The sequence below is a fragment of the Lampetra planeri genome, chromosome 14 (assembly GCF_965212315.1).
Source record: "Lampetra planeri chromosome 14, kcLamPlan1.2.h2, whole genome shotgun sequence".
NCBI lineage: Eukaryota > Metazoa > Chordata > Hyperoartia > Petromyzontiformes > Petromyzontidae > Lampetra > Lampetra planeri.
Window position 1 is genome coordinate 12,155,493 of NC_136120.1, and position 20,497 is coordinate 12,175,989.

Genomic DNA, 20,497 nt, shown 5'->3' on the forward strand with positions numbered 1-20,497 from the left:
CTTAACACCACCTGTTTTATTACCGAAAATGTGCAAAATGTATTTTGAAAGTCGAACAGCTGTTTATGCAAGGGGGGGTGGGATGGAGGGGTCGTGCGCATGCGCGCGCCACGTGCGTGGTTTTCCCGCCAAATTAAGTAGGGAGGGGCGGGGCTGTCACGTGCCCCCCTCCCTTTCCCCTCAGCAATGAAACTGGCCTCTTGATCGTCACGTCATATTGTTAACGATTAGAATTTAGTTTATTTAAAGGTAAACAACCGCAATATTTCATTGTCGTTTAGTTTTGTGTTACTAATGGTAAAATTTGCGATGTTGAGTTCCGGTGAAACAAAGAGAAATCGCTTTTTTTTCTCATCAGAATCAAAGCAAAGACGATAAACTTTATAATTTCACAAATTTGTATTTCCTCAACTAAGTAGTTTTAAGTGATTCGCGTTTAGGAAAAAAAAATCAAAGCTCTATTCATACAGTCCTGTGATATAAAACGTAGAGAAGTGAATGTCGAAGTGCCCTACAGCGACACATTCCAGTATTTAAATCCTCTTAATTCCTTTTAAACGCCACACGTGGGATTTCAACGTATTTACAATGTATTTACAATGTATGAACGTCACTGTTTAATATACGTATACTCTACAGCCCTTGTTGCTAATAGACTGCCGGATGAGGGCATCGTGGTGGTCACTTTGACCATACTTCACCACAGGTCATAGCAGGTTAGTGAAGGCGGTATACGAATATATATTTATGAGTTTAACACGTAGTAAGGACGCCTTCGACACCGATATACATAATAGTTTTGTTTGGGGTGGATCGTGTAAATATAAATGTGTTAATTAACCTCTTGACTGCCCGCCTGTTGCTGTTTGCATTCCTGTCAAACCTTATCTTTATAAGAGAACAATTCAGACTTTATTAGTCACCCCGTGCCCTTATAAATCTCAAAGTTCATCCTGCAAAGTCCAATAAAGGAGAAACACAAATAGACAATCACTATTTTGCCCGTATCGAACCGTTTGTACGCCGTATTGGACCTGAACTTTGCGTGTATAAGAAGAATACTGCTAAACTGTATGGGTTGACAGGTATGCAGGGATTCATACTCTTGGTTACTTCGGTAAAGTCACGTAGAAGGAAAATAATAAAAATATAAAACAATAAAATTATCACGGCGTTTCGACTGCTACACAAGCATCAGTGTGTAGTGTAGTGTGTAGTGTATAGTAGTATAGTGTCGTGTATAGTGTATTGTAGTGTAGTATATAGTAGTATAGTGTATAGTAGTGTATTATATAGTAGTGTAATGTATAGTGGTGTATAGTGTCGTGTATAGTAGTGTATAGTGTAGTGTATAATAGTGTAGTGTATAGTGCAAAAAATGTCTTGCTGTGGATTTCACACCTGATGATGATTGCTTGTGTTGCAGTCGAAACGTCGTGAGAATTGTATTATTTTATTATTTACCTTCTACGTGACTTTGCCAAAGGAACCAAGCGTATGAATCCCTGCAGTCACGAAAGCTGTAAATCAAAAGGTATACAGTTGTAATTATTGGCGAAACGTCGTACAATGAATTGTAAATGTTGCTGTGGGTTACTCTTCCCAACACCGGTGTGCTGATCTAGTAACGAATTGGCATGTTTCGTTTGTGTGACAAACCTTACAAATTGGCTGTGTCGGGTGGTGGCGGGTTTAACGACACATTTTTTATATTTACGCGATCTAGCACCAAAACAAGCTTATGGATAATATTTCTGCATTGCCCCTTGCTGTCTACACGATAGCATAACACGGAATCCTCTTACACTCATGCATGGGTGTCAGAATCAGAATATGTATACTTGGAGGAATGCTAAAAGCTCTAAGGCTCTTTCACAGATCATCAAATGTCCAGTAATAGGCGAGTCAGAATGTAACAGTAAATATTCTTTGTTTTTTTCGGTAAAGTCACGGAGGTAAAAAAATAAAACAAATTAAAAATGAAAACAACTACATTTGTAATTTATTTTATTTTCTACCGACATGACTTTACCGAAAAAAACAAAGAGTATGGGTCCTTGCAGTCACGAAAACTTCAAGTCTAGAAGTTACAATAAATAGTTGTAATTGCTGGGGTAACGATTGTAAATGTTGTGGCTTTGCTGCTATCCAACACACTAAAGCTGTACTAGTGACGAATGGCACGTTCTGTTTACGTGACAAACTTTACTGTTGGCTGTGTCGGGTGGTGGCGGGTTTAACGACACATATATTTGCGCGATCTAACCCAAAAAAACCTGTATTATGGATGACATTGGTCGCGAAAGCCTACTACGTGTTAAACTTACAGCAACAAACAATACAAAAAAACGAGAGGAATGCAACGTATAGGAAACGTCGACTTAACGTAAACTTTTATTTTACCAGGTAAGGCCCACTGAGCTATAAGCTTATTTTTAAGAAGCGACCTGGCCACTAATATAGCTAAACGGAAGTGGCTTATCATCATGTGGACATTTATAGCGGCAAAATAATCTTACGAGTGATGTTGAATTTAAATGCGGAGGGGGGGGGGATGAAAAATGCCACGATCACAGAGAGAACTTAGAACACTCCACATGTACAGCAGGCGCCAGGGTCTGGATCGAACCCACGACCTCTTGTAGACCAGATTCGAACCCTGCTTCGGCTTCCCAGATCCGGCGAGACTAGACGCGTTGCGGGTGATTTTTTAAACCATACAAAACACATTCCTGTGGAGGGAGCTGGTAGGAATGTTGGGTTGCTCGGTCAATGGCCAGGGTCAACGGCAGCGTGGTCTATTCCGCAAATATGCCCGACTGTGAGGGCGGGCACAAGCCGGCGTGAGTAGGTTAAACGTTGAGTTTTATAAGGGCACCACGGGGTGACCAGCCCCTCCCCACCCAGCCCCACCCTACCCAGCCTCTCCCCACCCTCTCCACCCAGCCCCTCCCTTCCCTCCCCACCCAGCCCCTCCCTCCCCACCCAGCCCCTCCCTGCACGACGGACACAATAATCCCCTGTGGGCTGGTGTAACCAGAAGGTTCCTACCAGTAAAAACACCTCCATTAAGTTCTACAGAGTAGTTGGCCTTCTGTTTTGACTTTTATAATCAGCATTGTTTGCAGTTGAAAGCGTCAATGGACGTTAACAACGTCTGTTTTAATGTTCACTTTGCAATGCCAGACGCGTCGTTCTGGATTGAACATGTCAGAAACGCACGAAGATGTGAAAATCTCGGTAAGGAGGACCATTATTTACCACGCGCAATTGCACATCCATTTTTGTTGTGCCCAATAAATGCTGCCGTGTACATTCATGCCAAATTATACTGCAGTACAGTTTGGACCTATTTTCATGGGGAACTTTCTGTCGTTTACATGTCAGACATTGGCAAGTGTTGAAAAGTTGAGATTACAATGAATGACGTTGAGAATTAACGATACAGTAATTGCATTGTATGCACCAGTTTGAAAAGACCGAGAAACGTAAAATGTACACACTAGCCTTTGGCCAGAATATATTGAAGATGTCATCGCAAGTAGCACGTGACATTTTATTTGGGTTTAAATGTGAGCCGCATTTACCTGTAAGGCCAATAAACACACGGCATTTCCTTCACCAATACACTTATCTTTATTATTTTCAAAATGTATGCTATTCCCACGTTGGTTTCAATTAAAGCATGCCAGTGTAATCCAATGGACGCTTTTTATCTTTCTCACAGCTTGAGTGTTGCCTAAAGGAAGCTTTAAATAAAAATGGATTTAAAATTGTTGATGATGCTCTCCAAATGAAACCAAGCGACATAGACTGCCGCTGCAGTGAAAACCTTTTGTCAATCTTGGATAATATAGTTAATGTGGTAAGTAAAACAACGGTATTGTTCTTAAATTGAGCAATGAATTGAAAACTCTTGTGTATTTAGCAATATAGGTAACAAAAACTACCCTTCCAAAGCACAAGTGTTAGTGTGAGAGCATTTGTTAATCTCTTTACCATAGACATTTCCATTACACTTTTAAATTGCAATGTATGAACGGTTAATGTGTGGTTAACACGTTATTAGTATCCCAGTAAGCAGTTTTTGAGGGAAGGTGACATCTACAGAATGTTTATTGGCAAGAGGAGAAGTTGGCAAGTCGTATATTTTTGCTGTGCCGTTTAGTATTTGAAATGTAGGTGATGAGTTTTATTGCCCTATAATATACAATTCTCGACACTAACTTATTTCACAAAGACTACGTGATTTGTACCTGTAAACATGTTTTCTTATTTTCTGTTTTCAGGATATACATAGAGGAAAATATGACCACATTGCACTCGTCATGAGGTGTCTTTGCTACTTCTCTATTCCCACTAATGAGAATTTCTCTTTTATGATTGAACAAGGGCTGATCCAGAAGATAAGTGTCAACAGTTTTGTAGTAGTGTTTCGCTGTTGTATCTGCGGTTTAAAACAAGTATAAGTGCTCTTTGGTTCTTTCTAGTATAAGTAATTTTAATGGGATTTTAATATAATTGTATCATAATTTACTAAAAATGTATCCATGACTTATGAAACATATACGAGGCGGTATTCACTTCTATTGTACACCTTTATGCTGAAAATGCTTAACAACACTCACAAATTGGTTCATAATATTATGGGCTAACTGGGCAAATGTTTTGCCTTTGGATTTATAAAAGCAGGCAAATTTTAGACCAGTTCACCATTCTGAGTCTCATCACCGGTGTGGCGTGTTTAATGCTGTAGGTTGTGTGGTGTTATTTAAGCAACACATTCAACACGGGATGCATGCAGCATAGTTCTGCAAATAAAACTGAAATGTCAGATATTGGGTAAAGAAAATATTGTGTGCTAAGGTGATTACAAAAAATACAAATTGTAATTAAAATGTATTACAAGTAACAAATAAGCCGACAATATTCATCGCCATATCTCTATCCAATTAAAAAATAAAACGTTATCCTCACATTATCAGCCACATGGCCTTCTAAGAGTTATTTGTCTCATGGCATTAGTTAAATGCAAGCAAACTCCGTTCTGGTTTCAATATTTAGTGCCCAATCGCTATGTCAAACCCTGTCCAGACTGCGTGGCAGATATAATGTGGACGGACAGATGGGGAGGAGGTATATTATCCGCTTATTTCCACCGATTTATTGTCACGATTTCTTGTTTTGATTTTGTCATTACATGTTAGAGTGGTTTGAGCACGTAAAAGAGGTGAACGCGTCAGATCTAAATTCTGTTGAGTCATTTACAACTTTACTTGAAGATGTTTTTGATGCAATTGTGGTAAGATCTTAACTATTCTTCTCCCATACATTTAATGGCATATCCAGTTATAAACATATTTTTGCAGCTTTAGCTTGTTATAATAATGCTTTTTTTTCAATATGTTAGGCGGTGTCAGAATACAGTCAAAAAGGTAATTCATTTAATATATTATTTACACATTTATAAAGTTAATTTCCAATGTTTAATAGATATTTTTTTACGTCAAAAAAGACATTTATACTTTTTTTTTGCATTTTCATCGACAGGGAACAGAGAAGTTTTGGATGCATTTTTACTTCCAACCAGTCTTGTTGTTCAAAACAATGCCTTTCATTTTTCCTGTCGAATTGAGGTAAGGATGCCTGTTAAACATTTAGTTTTTATATTTATAAGTAATGATGTCACTTTACATTTTCTTTTCGAACAATTATTACTCTTGTCTTCAATCCAAATGCAGGCCATACGAAGTTTAAACATGGTCCTGAACCAAACAAATTCAGCTGTAAAGCGACATCTCTCTTCCACCGCAAGTGTACGAACATTGATGTAGGTTTGGCTGTTCTGATCCATCCCACAGTTGCATTTTAACATCTCAATCATATAATACGTAAAAAAAAGCAAAAGTATGTTGCTTCATGGTGTTTTTAACCCTTTTTATGTTTTGTCTGTTTTTCCATATCCATTGTGACATAAGAATGGAGTGGGCGGAGCTGCTTCCAATAGCTGGGGGTAAGGCAGTGGTTTTGAAATTTTATTTTCACTTTTGCAGTATTTCTTTGAGCATATGTCACACTTTTGTTTTGTATATATATTCCGGTAAACCTTTTTGACATTGCAGATTATGAAATGCAAGTGGCATTGGTTGAATCGCTGTGCAGGTTGAATAGTGAGAAAAAAAGATATAACTTGGCACATATGTGGTTCAAAAGCAAGAACATAGAAAGTCATTTTACTTCTATAAAGGATTCAGCATTTGAAACTGTAAGCTTTTATATTTTTTATGGTTTAATTTATAAACTCTTATATGAAGATTAAAACGCTTGACATGATTCTGACTGTTGAGCACAACTCGAAATTTAAGTACACTGCCTGGAAATTCATCAAGACTGCTTGAACGTTTAATGTGGACTGCTTGTAAATTCGGGAATTAGAATTTCAAATTCCTTGAAAATTAAATCAATCTGCTTGTATTTTTTTTTGCTTTTCCTCGACTTTCTGAAATTGTAACTTCAGCATATAATTTCTTACCATGCTGGATACCACTGAAGCATGATAGCTGAAAGCTGATCGTAATGTATTGTTAAACATAATTCTGGTCCGTTACAAGTCATGTCTTTCTTTACAGGATGGTCGAAAGTTTATAAATGCTATGAACAACTCTTTGGGAGAAAAACAAAGGTATTACACAAGATATTAACGACTGTTAATGTACAATAATGCTGTATTTTGAAACAATAAATAACTTGTGCATTTTATTTCCACAGTGTTTATTCATTACCTTGTGTGTGTGTCTACTTCGACGAGTATCAGGTAAGAAATCACAGTACATTTGTGTTATTTTTCATGAAATTCATTTTCAATAGGATCTATTTACGTAATATATATTAATGTTGAATCCATTTTTAGCTCAGAAAACCAAATGATAATAGGCTTGAAGAATTTTGGATCGATTTTAATATTGGCAGCCACAGGATTTCTTTCTATGCGATTGATGAAAGTCAGTTAACGCAAGTAAGTACTCTTAAAATGAAATGCATGTTAAATAAAATCATGATCATAATAACAAAGTTAAATTTTAAATAATATGTGTTAGAACCAATTACATTTGTTTTTTATGCGCTCCTTAAACACTTTAGGATCCTCTCTGGGAAATTGTTAGTCTACCAGAAGAAATGGTAACAAACTATTCATTTGGTAAGTGCTTGTTGTTGAAAAAACATTGAAATAAAAAACTGTCGCAAAAAGTCCATGGAAATTTAATGATTTAGTAGAGAAATTATTGTAAAGTTACATTTACTTCAACGATCATGTTCAACTTGTCAGCTCTGCTATCCAATAATGCTTCGTGTGGTGACAGGGTCCTTCGTTTTTTCTCGCCACATTTAGAAACCTGAGTTTTAGAGTATTTGGCTGCAATACATTTCCACATGATAAACCACTTTGTTGAGCTATTATTTGTAGCCAGGTCGCTTCTGAAAAATAGCTCTATAGCTCAGTGGGCCTTACCTGGTAATATAAAAATTAAATAGTTTAACGTAAATTACTGTTGCAGAAATGTGGCTGTCATTTTTACGTTACTTTAACATAAATTAATGTGTATTTCCTGTGAACTGATTATTTAAAATCGTAAAAAATATATACTTTTACAAGAGCATTTCATAGTTCAGTAAATGGAAAAATGTCCACCTGCTTTTTCAGATTTCAAGATTCAATTCCAAGCTCTTGCTATTTGTTTCTCAAAGAATGTAACATTTTGCAACCTTGAAGGGAAATGCATTAAAATAATTTTTAAGAATCATCCGAATTTAATGGACATAGTGTACAAGGTTTATGGAAAATCCAAATGTGAGGTTAGTATTCTGTGACTGACAGTTTTCATGATTACATGTGTGGATAAATACATAATGTAATAAGTACTTATTTAAAGTGCTCCAATCATACATTAATTACAGAATTGTGTATTTTTTGCAGAATATGAAAACCAAAATGAAGGTATCAGAAGCAAAGATGATAACTTCAGGAAATCCACACGTGGTAGTAATATTTGGTGTTATGATGTAATGTCTGCTAATTGCCTTATTTCATAATGTGATATTTACTATTTTTTCCTAATGCAACATAACATACAATGTGTGGAAACATTAAAACATGTTTTTTATATAATGTATTTACTTTTTTTTAGGTATCTGTACCAGAGAGCCAAACAGATCTGTATTCTGAGACTTTAACAAGTGATCCTAAATGCACCACAGATCATAATGACTGGAGCAAAAGTCTTTGGTCTCAAGTACAAACAAAAACTATAACCACATTGAGTGTTGGAAAAGCACATGTTAGTATTTTCCTTTGTTACACATTTTGTTATATATCTTATGTATAGAATTATGCAATTAGTTTTTTTTATCAGTAAGTCACAGTGTTTAAGCAATATCCTTTGTATTTCACTTTCATGTTTATAGGACTCTAGTAGAAAAGAAAACGTTTATGTGGGCTTGAGGCAAATGGTGAAATCGGTTAAACTTACCGCGTCTGCCTCAATGGTCAACCAACAGCAGGTTTTATTTTCTGTGTTACTTAATGCCTTACATTAGTTGTCATAGTAGTAATGCAGGTGGATTAATTGTATTTACACTGACCAGATCAGTAACACTCATTGTTATGCATGGGAATACTTCTCATACTTGACATAGCTTTCCATTGGTGTATTAAGTACATAATTGAAATAACTGAAACATTCCACTTGGTTCAAACTATTTCACATAATAACGGGATGAACCTATAATGTATATCAAATAGAACGGTATTGTGTATGCATTTTGCAACACACATGTGCAATGTAATTTATGACTGAGTTTATGGAGCCTTTTTTTCTTTCAACAGGGACGCAGTTCTGTACCCATCGGTTTCAGTGGAAGATCAAAAACAGCTAGTGGTGGATTAAATGGTAATTTTTTTTATACGATGTAAAAGTAACATTTTCTAAACACATTATTGCTTTGTCATGTTTTATGATTCACTTGATATTTTGTCTTTGCCAAAAACAGCATCACCAAGATCGAAAACTAAGAGGAAGTTACCACTTGACTTTACCAACTCATCAAAAAAGCAGCAGTTATCATTACCTGCAGGTTATGTCAACCCACAAAGATGTAAGGATATGTCTTACTTGCATGCGTGCAGTGAATGTGTTTGACTTTAAATTGTTGATGTTTGGTTGATTGTGGTGTGTGTTTTTCAGCAAATTCCAATAAGTTGGAAGAGCAGCAAAGAAAGGTTGTTCCAGATACTTTACTCATTGACCAATCAGGACAGTCAAAGTAAGTTATTCATAAATGCATAATGTTCCATCCTCTGTGTAATATCCAAGTTACCAATTAGTTATTTGGCATACAAAATCATTTTAAGATCCCCTCATAGGCTTGCATACATCTCATTTAATGGTCAAAAGGTTCCAGAGGTGGTAATTATGCTTGCATTTACGTAGCAATGTAATTTTAGCTAGAATTTCACCACTGGCAGCCATAGGCCTAATGTTTGGTGTGACATAAATAGAGCCCAGTTTGTGAGAAATGTATTTGAACTAAAATATATTCTATGTTTTGTCTGTCACCTTCTTAAGTAACACCTGTTTAAATTTGCTTTTACAGGATTCATTTCCCGAATAAAACAAATATGAATAATAGAAATAGTGTTGATAACACAATTACAATTGTTAAAGCACCAGGTAGGGCGGCAGACATCCACACCCAGGAAAATGTACAATGTCTTGATGTGAACAATTGCAAGCCATCTATTACATTGCATATTTAACAGCTTGACTGATATTATAAATGTGCATAATAAGCCTTTAATCGTGTGGGCAACCAAAATGTGTTTTCTCCATTTTACAGCAAGGCGACTGTCAATGAATCTTACCAAAAGTTCAAAAGAAGTAATAAATGGAGGAGATAAATCATTTGTCACAGTGAGGGAGGAGAGTAAAACTAATTCAGCAAATCTTAAAAGAAGCCTAGCAAAAAACTCAAAGACTATAAAAGATAATGTGGTGGAATCTTGTCAGCCAAAGTCTGCCCGTACACCTGATGTTCAGGATATTAACGAAATACTTCAGAATGCACTTGCGATTAGTCTGGAGCATCTTGGGCGCATGAAACTACCTACAACTCAAGTTAATACTTTGCCTAGTACCAGCCACACAACAACCGTAGACGATGTTATGCGAAGTAATGTGGTGAGTGGTAAACTTTAAATTTGAAAGCTTTTACTCAAAATTTGCATTTGAAATATATATTATAATCCACAAGAAAACATAATCGTAATATTACAAGGGAATAAAATATGTTTTAGTATGTTCTGGAAGCCACACTGAACATGCTTTTTGAGTGTTCAGGAGGCCACAGAATATTAGTAATTAAATTACAGCCCTCATCCCTGTCAGTCATGCAAACTGCATCTCACAAGTAATATATTTTTTATGTCATAGTTATAATAAAATCAGAACACAATAGGCAAGTTACACGATTAGCTAAACATCTTCAAGCACAATTGGATGTGTAATATCTGTTTATAAGTATGCCATCTCATACTTGAGTAAAATATACTATTGTGTTTATCTCTTTAGGGGAGAACTGACACAAATTTGCCAAATGGGAAGCCAGCCCACTCAGAGCTTAAGAAGCCATTGGTAAATGAAAAAGAAACTCACAAATTACCTGCCACCACAAGGTATCCATTTTAAATGTACACTAAAGTGCATCGTTACACAATGCTATATTTTTAAAACAAGGTGTTAAATTCTACCATATACCTCAAAAGCAATTTGTTAAATATATGTACTGGCTATTAATAGGCATATATGTCTTTGTTAAAACCTCAGATGTGAAGATGAAATTGAAAGCAGCCAACTGCAAGATGTTAATGTAAGTTAATTAGGATCTCAGAATAGAATATGTTTTGGCATACTTATTTTGGCTGGACTCCGTCTATAAATAGCTATAATACTATTTAAATTCCTTTGCTAATCCACTGCTCAATGAAAGCCTCCCCATACTGTGTTAGTTACAGAAGTTGTTTGACTATACTTCACCATCCATGCTAGGTGATGCTATTTAGTAACAGAGTCACCCAGGATCCGTTTAGATATAACTTGCCACTGGTATTAGCTGTGGCCAAGAATCTAACTTACTGTAGGTTATCAGGTTCATAGCAGTCTACTAACCACACCATCATGGCTGTCATCTGTATGTACAGCAATATCCCTTTTACGTCGTCACTTTGTTACTACCACTATCTGATTTGCGTTGCCTCAACCCACAATTACGTCCCTGACTGCATTGTCCGTCCTTTCTCATCCATCGCCTCAGCCTTCACTTCCACATCTCCTGTAAAATGCTTTAATTGACATCGTTTCGATATTCGTTGAACATTTCAGGAACGCATCCCCGACGTAAACCAGGGAATTACTGTACGTATCTTCTTGGTTCTTTCGGTAAAGTCACGTAGAAGGGAAGTAATAAAATAATAAAAATATTATTTTATTACTTCCCTTCTACGTGACTTTAATAATAAAAATAAAATATTATTTTATTACTTCCCTTCTACGTGACTTTACCGAAAGAACCAAGAAGATGAATCCCTGCAGTCACGAAAACTTTAAATCGATACTGTACGTATATTTCTATAATTTAATCCCAGCATCAAAGTTATAATTTTAACTTGATAGGTCACATTATTAAAATTAAGGTGGCTAATATTTTATTTTACAAAATAGATATGTTCGTGGGTTTTTTTTCACAACCTTTTTGACTGGATCATCTTTTTGAAAAAATACAATACAAATTATATATATGTAGACAAAACTGAATGTTCTAATCACACAAGCAAAATGTCCAAGCTGGATATTTCATTTTTAATAACGCACGTAAACATGTATTTGAAATAAACCCCGTGAAATATACAACAAGCATTTCAGTCATCACTGCAGATGGTACAAACAATTACAATTCTCCAAATAAATATATGTGACCCATAAAATGTTCTGTGATCTTACAGATATTGCATTGTAGCTCAATTAAAGAAACCATTATCGAAAAGAAAGTAATTGTTTGATTTTTTGTTTTACAGGCAACGAATGATGATTTTCAATTACGTAAAGAAAGGTATTTTTCACGTGAATTTTGTTTGTATATAATACCATTTAAGAATACTAATTAATATGTTGGACAGTATTTCATTTGGTGAATTTTAAAATTTTTGTTATGTCACTTTAGATTATTTGCAAATAAGAATATGTCCAAAAATGACACGCATAACATTGGAAAGCAGTTGAAGAGGCCAACCTCTAATGAGGTACATATTTGTTCTTAACATACATTTTTAATTGTTCCTGTAAAGCAATTTATTTTAACATAGCTCAGTGCACTGTGTATGTTAATATATATATTTTTTATCTTACAGCCAACGTTACCTAAAGGAAAATGCAGTACCCTTTCTGATTCCCAGTGTAATGCAAGTATTCCTCGGAGCCAAATGAGTTGGCTTTCATCAGTCTCTAAGAAATCCAAGGCCAAATTAAGAGTTTATGGGGAAAAAACTATGAAAAAAATGTCAAGGAATAAGCAAGGTAATTTGCTTCATGCAGAAAATAAATATCCTATATTTGCCTTTTTATGGAAGTCGGTAATGGAATGCAAGCTTGAAATTTTTATGTCATTCTTTTCTCACCATTAACGGTACGTTTAAGTATAATTACAATATACGGCTGCACACCACTGTGTAAGCTACAGTCTTTGCTGTGTGAGATGGAAACTAATGATTTATAAATTCACAGTCTCTTTTATATGTTTTATTGTTGATGCAGCAAGAGCAAAATATTCCAAACAGCAACCAGCAAAACAGAGAGACATACAACGAACATCCTTGGCTTGCACAAAGCAGCATGAAATAGAAGAAAAAATAGAAAATGTCAGAAAATGTAATTCACGTAATCATATTTCTGCCCCAAAACAACAAAAAGGAAGAGACATTGGTCAGGGTGCGTCTCATGGAAATGTTGATTTGTGTTTAACACAAGAATTTAATCAAAGATTTGAAAAGTCACGTGAGAGAGCAATTTCTACAAAAACTGACTTGAGCATGAACATTTCAAGTAATTGTAGTTTTCACGTTATTGCACCTTCTGCTTCAAGAAGTGTCTGTAATTCAAGTAAAAGTAACAAGAAGAGTCTGAAGGATACCCATTCAAATGCATTGCCTGCTCAATCAGCTGCTAAAATTACAAGGGACCCCCACAAATATATAACTACAGAAAAGGAACCAAAAAAAGCACTGAGAAAAAATACAGTTGTCAAAGACAAGTCTGAACATGATATTGAAGACATTTTCCTTTCCCTGCGTTCTTTCAGCGACAATTCGCCAGAGGTTTGTGAAATGCATAACTATTTTACATTTACTAAGTATTCTTTATCTTTTTCCTCACTTAACATGTGCCATTATTATATTTTTCAGACTGTTTCATCAAGGACGTTTAACAATCATCTTACAGTGCAAAAAAACGTAAATGTGGACAAAGGAGCTCCTGTAAACCGTGATGTAAACAATGTAACGAGCACTGCTAAAAAGTCTTACTGCCTTAAACTAGACGATTCAGTGGAAAAACTGAGAAGTATGGGTGTTTCTTCCGTACACTTTTCATAATGAAGCTAGACAAATTTTACATCACACTTCTTGTATATCTCTTACACTGCTCTTATTTTTTTTCGTAGATAAATACACCTCCGACGAGATTGAAGATTGTGCTTCTCCATGTATGAACATTGAAATGAGCCCGTGCCTTATACAGGACTACAATATATCACTATCATTTCAGTCGTCCAACCATGAGGTGAAACAAAGCAGATGCAACTTACACCAAAGTAATTAGAACAACACATATAAGCGTGTATATGTACAGACCTTTTGTCAATCCACTGGTGGGTGAGGGCTTCTGCACGCCATGCAGAATGTGGGGGTTATGCTGGTCAGTCGGTGCAGGTTGGTGAAGGCAGGAACATCGATGTTGAGGCACAGTATAGTGCAATGTATATTGTTGAACTGACCTGCTAAACTGTAGCCCTGCAGCAGCCTACAACACCTGCACAAAACAGTTCTGCATTAATCAGTTTTCAATCTAGATTTAAAAAGCCTCAGTGGCTTCTTAATATCAGAAAGAAGAGCATTCCAGACAACCGCAGAAGGGCATCTGAAAGTGCGCAATACATGGTGGATCCAGGCTCAGTTCTACTTAGTTTCTGAAATCCGATTAAATCAAGTGCATTCTTCGAGATTTGAGCATTGGCTATATTATGTTGCAATAATATAATATATTAACTATCTTATTTAGAGTTATAACATACATTTATTATATGGGACTGTATTATGAAATTAATAGAATTGACATTTTACATACAGAGTTTTTTTTACCATCGTTATTTAATGTGAAGAGTGGGAATCTTCCATTTGTGACTTATGACTTGAAGGTGCAGACAGCAGGAATCACACTTGACCAAAATGTTATGGCTGACATGAAGTCCACACAATTCTTGAAAGTCACCTCCCTATAATCATCAAATAAAACACATCTATCAATATGAGGTTATACTTCAGTAAAAGTAACATTTTTCACGATACTTTAAAAAAGTCAATGACACACTATAATTACATTTGATCGATTTCTTTACAACATTGTGCAAGTGAAGTATAATAATAAAGATTATTCATCATTAAATATAAGCAATGCTATTATAATGCCAAATCATTTTAATATAGGTGCCAATGTGGGAAATGTAACACGTTGCATTGTTTTTGCATGTTTTTTTAGGATACAAACGAAATAGTTTCACCAATACCCTCCCTGCATTACCCACACTCTCCATGCATGGTCATGAGAAAGAATTATAAGAAGGTTATTAGCTACTCAGACGAATCAGGTTTGTCTATATAAAAAAGGTTATATTCAACATAATGTTCAATTTATAAGACTGCTTGTGACCAACTGATATCAGCATATTACCATATCTTTTTAAACTGAGAATACACCTTAGTTTCTACTTTTTGTTGTAAACAAAACTATTGGTTGTCCTCTTGGTGTCATATGTGGACATATAGACGTACAGTACAACAATTAATGTTTCAGATGTCTGTAAATATCCCTGCAGACCATTGATGCTTATTTTACGCATGTTGATCACTCCTTCAAACAATATCCAAGCTCAACCGTGCTTAGCTCCTGAGGAGCGGGCAGTTTCTAGGTGATTTGGTCCTAACAGTCCTATGTAAAGTAATAAAGACATTTAATAAGAAACACAAGGTGTCTTTACTAAGATTGTGAAAGTAAGCTTGTTATGTCTAACGATCAAGTTTTCTTTTGTTTAACCAGGTGAGAACTCTAAGAGACCAGGCTCGTCTAATGTCCAATAGTGACCTGGGGCATTAGTCTGCCAGTAGGGGATGATAATTGATGTATGCTCAATTTAGTCATTTGCCTGAAATTCTCGAATGTAGCAATTTTGGACCATGACGCTCATACACGGTGGCAAGATTTTAACTATCTCACCTGGTATAGAGGAAGTCGTGGGTTCGATCCCAGCCCTGACGCCTGTATATTTAGAGTGAGCATGTTCTTCCCGTGGTTGCGTGGATTTTTCTCATGGTCCTCCGGTTTTTCCCTCCATATTTAGAAACATTAGTTTTTGAGTATTTAGCTGCTATAAATGTACACATAAGCCACTTCGCTGAGCTCTCATGTGTGACCAGGTCGCTTCTGAAAAGAGCTATATAGCTCAATGGGCCATACTTGGTAAAATAATTCTTATTAAAAATAGTTACTCTAGTAAATAACATCAGGGCATTTTGTATGCTCACTGTGAAGCAGACACCATGTTACTGTATTGTGGTTATTACACCAGAATAAATAATGAGGGCCGCTGCTAGATTAAACCTGTGATCCTCTGCAACAAGTGACAAACGTGCTACCTTTAGGCCATGTCACTGACACAAATTTAAATAAATTATGTCGACATGAGATTGATAACCTTTTTGTTTATACTTGTTTGTTTTATGTTAACTTTAAACTCAAGGACCATGCCACCCTCCACAAGCAGCACGGTTAGGTAGAAAAAGGAAAATAGGAGCTGATGAAGATGTCTTTGAATATCAGGGTTATAGTGAGCAGTCTCCCAAGTCCGCTGAGGGAAATGTTTTGCTCCCAAAGAAGCTATTCAAACTTCCAACAGGAAAGCCAAGCCCCATTTACAACCTAGGTATGATATTTTATTGTATGCATAATGCCATAAAGGAATAATCTATATAACAATAATTTACAGCCCTTTATCAATCCATTGTTGGATAAAGTCTTTCCCATACTTCATCACACTGGTCAGTGTGGGTTGGTGAGTTGGGGTTTCCAATGACCGGTTAACATGTATGCACATTGAACTTCTTTTGCGCCTTAGCCAACTGTGCTAATCATGTCATTTACTACTGACGAGTGATATGAGTGATACCAGCCATAGCCTGGAATCACACTCCAGTCTCTGGGTTTATTGCACCTATCACGAACCACTTTACCATCGCTCCACATTGTTTACATTTTTATTGCAGAATGTGAAGGCACACCTACATCTTTATGTGATGAAGATAATGAGCGTGTTATGAATACAAATGTGGAGGACAACATTGGAGGAGTCTTGGCTGACTTTGGGAATGCTGTTAAAAATAAATTGATGGTAATTTGTGCCCTCTTACTATGAATACATTTGCCATATCAAAGCCAGAATGTGTTCGTAGTCATGCATTTGAATAACATAATTTAGAATGAACCACATCCTATTACATGTGTTTTGTCTAATAATTTTGATTGCTGTAACAAATACGTTATGCTAACCTAATATAAATAATAACATTTTATTTAATAGAATAAGTGCGCAAAAATCGCAAGATTCACCACAGGCTATGTAAGTATTGCAGGGAAGCATATGAAGGACATATGGAGAAGAATGAAAGAGCAAAGGTAATTTATTTTCTTTCATTAAAAAAGCATAGTTTATCTTGTAATAATACTGTGTGTTACTATATTAAGATTTTTTTGTTTTACTGGCTGGCGCGCGAGTGGAAAAATAATGTCACCACGCCAATCTGCGTGATGTCACCCATATCCCACAGTGTTGAGCCGAGTTCATGTGTGGCGACGTCACGCTTCCCCCCCACCCACCCACCCTCCAGCCAGCCACCCACCCTCCCCACCAGCCACCCACCCTCCAGCCAGCCACCCACCCTCCCTCCAGCCACCCACCTACCCACCCTCCAGCCAGCCACCCACCCTCCAGCCACCCACCTACCCACCCTCCAGCCAGCCAGCCAGCCACCCACCCTCCACCCGCCTACCCTCCAGCCAGCCACCCGCCCACCCTCCACCCACCCACCTACCCACCCTCCAGCCAGCCACCCACCCTCCAGCCAGCCACCCGCCCACCCTCCACCCACCCACCTACCCACCCTCCAGCCAGCCACCCACCCTCCAGCCAGCCACCTGCCCACCCTCCACCCACCCACCTACCCACCCTCCAGCCAGCCAGCCACCCACCCTCCAGCCAGCCACCCTCCAGCCAGCCACCCACCCTCCAGCCACCCACCCTCCAGCCAGCCAGCCACCCTCCAGCCAGCCACCCTCCAGCCAGCCAGCCACCCTCCAGCCAGCCACCCACCTTCCACCCACCTTCCACCCACCTTCCACCATCCAGCCACCCACCCTCCAGCCAGCCACCCACCCTCCAGCCACCCACCCACCCTCCAGCCAGCCACCCACCCTCCACCCTGGCCATGTTTCTTGCGCATGTTGCAGTGCTAGTGTATATCATATCCTGTATTATTAAATGTTTTGCTAGCTGGAGGGAGGGACAGACGGGCGGACGGTCACATTCAATGGACGTGCACATTGCTCATTCGTCAATAACGCTGCCTCAAAAAGAATACTATAATAGGCGACGCTTCGAGCACCAAATAATTTGTCTAATTTTATAGTATACTCCGATATGATGTGACATAATGACATTTTTGATTTCTTATGAAATTACCAAACATGTAAACTAAAAGGCAGTCGTGAAATGTGAAGAAATAAATGTGAGAAAAATTAATATAGTTTTTACTTTTACAGGACCAGACAACTGAATGGCTTAAAGAAAATCATCGCTGATGAGCTGCAGAATGCAAAAGAGGATATATGTTTACTGAACAGTTTAGAAGAAAAATCTACGGTGTGTATAGTGTATCATCTCCAATGTGTCCATGTATGATCAATATCTGATTTTAAAAAGCTAATTTTTGGGTGTGGGGTTTATTCATTTCACAGAATTTTTTTAAAGAGCAGCTTCATGTAACAGCAAATGTAAGAGAAAGACAATACAAAAGGTTTGTACTTCTAATTTAATTCACATGATTTGTTATTGTATGGTCATTTGTTATAAGTGAACTTAATATAAACGATTTCAGTGAATATTACAAATGGAATACGACTACAGTTGTTGAAACTAGCTATAGGGCCATTCATCTGGAACTCGAAATAAGGGTCACAAGTGCCAGTTAATGTTGCTTTGATGAATACAAAAGTAGCGCTATGTTCAGAACGTATGATGGTCTGCACGATCGCATGTTATAATGGCATTAATTTAGACACCATGAGCACAGAGTACAAGTAATACAATAACAGAGAATAAACTTAAGGTAGCCACTAATAAGCGGTGTAACATGTTCCTTCAGCCAGAAGTGGGATAAGGCCAGTACTGCCTAAATGTGTGGAACTATTAACAGATGCTAAGAGGAACTACTACTGTACAGCAAGCAGTTAAAAAAATATAAAACCCACAAAGATTTCATCATGAAAAGTGGATGCTCATCTTCATTTTTACAGACTTCACCGAATAAAAAGTGCACTGCTGGAGAGGTACCAGAGCTGCCCTTTGGATGAAGCCGCTAAAACAATGATGAATTCAACAGTGAGTCCGACAGAATTAGAATGGCATTAAAATGTGCGTTTGATTTACTGCTGTGGTTGAGATAGCTTAGAATAAAATGTGCAAAACTAGAACATATTTAGGTTGTGATAACTTGCATTATTGGATAATTGCTATGTATGCGTGTGTGCTCTGAGCACCCACTTATTGTACGACACCCAATAATTATACCCCAATACGACGCAATAATTGCCCAACAATAAGCTAACAAATGATTGCCACTACTTGTGGTTTAAAATAAATCATCAACTTTTTCTGTCAAAGACATGCTGTCACGAATGATGGATATTTTTTTTGTATGTAAAAATGTATTTAAACAACTTGATTGACTTATACTCATCAGATGGAAGTATTGAATAAAACCATGGCAACTGAGCAGATAACACTGTTAAAAGAATTGGTAAGTTAAATTCACTTACCAGCAGCTTTATTGAATTTTCACTTTTGCAGTTTCATAATGTGTGGAGAAATTAAATATGTTGATTTGGGCCTTTTTTATGTATGTCCAGCAAAAAGAAGACATCACCCATGCCCAGCAGGAAATCTATAAAGCCTTCTACTCTGCTCATAATCAAACAACATATTAAAATATCAGACTTCTACATTTTACTTAGTTTAATTTCCCAGCTTCAGGCTGTTTATTTGAATGATCCAGGTTCAGATTATAACAGTTTCCATATCCTATCAGAAGCTGCATTTAGGGAACCACCGCGGAATATCACTTAAAATGCTTTTTGAAGTATGAACGTTGAAACAAATGCATGGCTATGAAAATTATCAACTACAAACCTTTTAAAAATGATTTTTTTTCAAACCAAATAATTATATCAGCATCTTTGCTTTTTCTGTTTGACCTCAAGTAAATAAGATTTTTCTTTCAAATACATGAAAATATTCTAAAAATGTAGCTTTCGTTATAACTGTATACTGTCCCAGTTTAGTACTGTATTGTCCTATAAATAAAGTACTCTAGTATTGGATTGTGCGTTTCAGAATGAATTGCGATTTTTGGTACTTTTAGTGGTGTTTTAACTTTCCATTGTGGCTTATATTTTTATAATATAAATAACATTACAAGCTTTAAATTGGTTGCATTTGGTCTCTGGATATAATGGGGGTTTGTTTGCAAAACAGATATATCAGGGCTCCCATTCCTGATTTCGTCTGGTATTTTGAGGACATGCTGTGCAATTTAGCAGAGTATTGCAAATGTTGCTCATTAACAATCTTAATCAATTGAGCATATTGTTAATATTGAATAATCATCCTGAGAGTGATGTTTTAAGATAACGTATTTTCAAATATTAACTTTGTAATTATAAATACTATTGGTTTGCCTGTAGTATTTATTGCTGTAATGAACAAATAAAATATTTCTAACAATATTTTGTTTACAAGAAATAATGTTAGTCTCCATGAATGGAAAATTAAAGACAAGCCACATTGC

General features: G+C 36.7%; 1 protein-coding gene across 1 annotated transcript; it reads left to right on the forward strand.

Moving 5' to 3' along the window:
* Positions 1 to 167: 167 nt before the first annotated feature.
* LOC144722380 (uncharacterized) lies at positions 168 to 19,977 on the forward strand. The gene is made up of 40 exons (XM_078600599.1): positions 168 to 249; positions 640 to 716; positions 3,187 to 3,240; positions 3,728 to 3,865; positions 4,290 to 5,302; positions 5,411 to 5,435; positions 5,551 to 5,636; positions 5,742 to 5,830; positions 5,979 to 6,013; positions 6,123 to 6,265; positions 6,630 to 6,682; positions 6,769 to 6,814; positions 6,911 to 7,015; positions 7,141 to 7,198; positions 7,703 to 7,854; positions 7,976 to 8,038; positions 8,187 to 8,336; positions 8,464 to 8,559; positions 8,885 to 8,948; positions 9,049 to 9,153; positions 9,243 to 9,321; positions 9,652 to 9,728; positions 9,895 to 10,235; positions 10,626 to 10,729; positions 10,881 to 10,923; positions 12,128 to 12,162; positions 12,274 to 12,352; positions 12,461 to 12,626; positions 12,864 to 13,423; positions 13,511 to 13,667; positions 13,768 to 13,886; positions 14,862 to 14,970; positions 16,120 to 16,302; positions 16,643 to 16,767; positions 16,957 to 17,051; positions 18,195 to 18,294; positions 18,390 to 18,448; positions 18,948 to 19,032; positions 19,394 to 19,450; positions 19,560 to 19,977. The coding sequence occupies exons 5-40, from the start codon at positions 5,201 to 5,203 to the stop codon at positions 19,635 to 19,637; spliced, it is 4,023 nt and encodes a 1,340-aa protein (XP_078456725.1). The 5' UTR covers positions 168 to 249; positions 640 to 716; positions 3,187 to 3,240; positions 3,728 to 3,865; positions 4,290 to 5,200; the 3' UTR covers positions 19,638 to 19,977.
* The last annotated feature ends 520 nt before the right edge of the window (positions 19,978 to 20,497 follow it).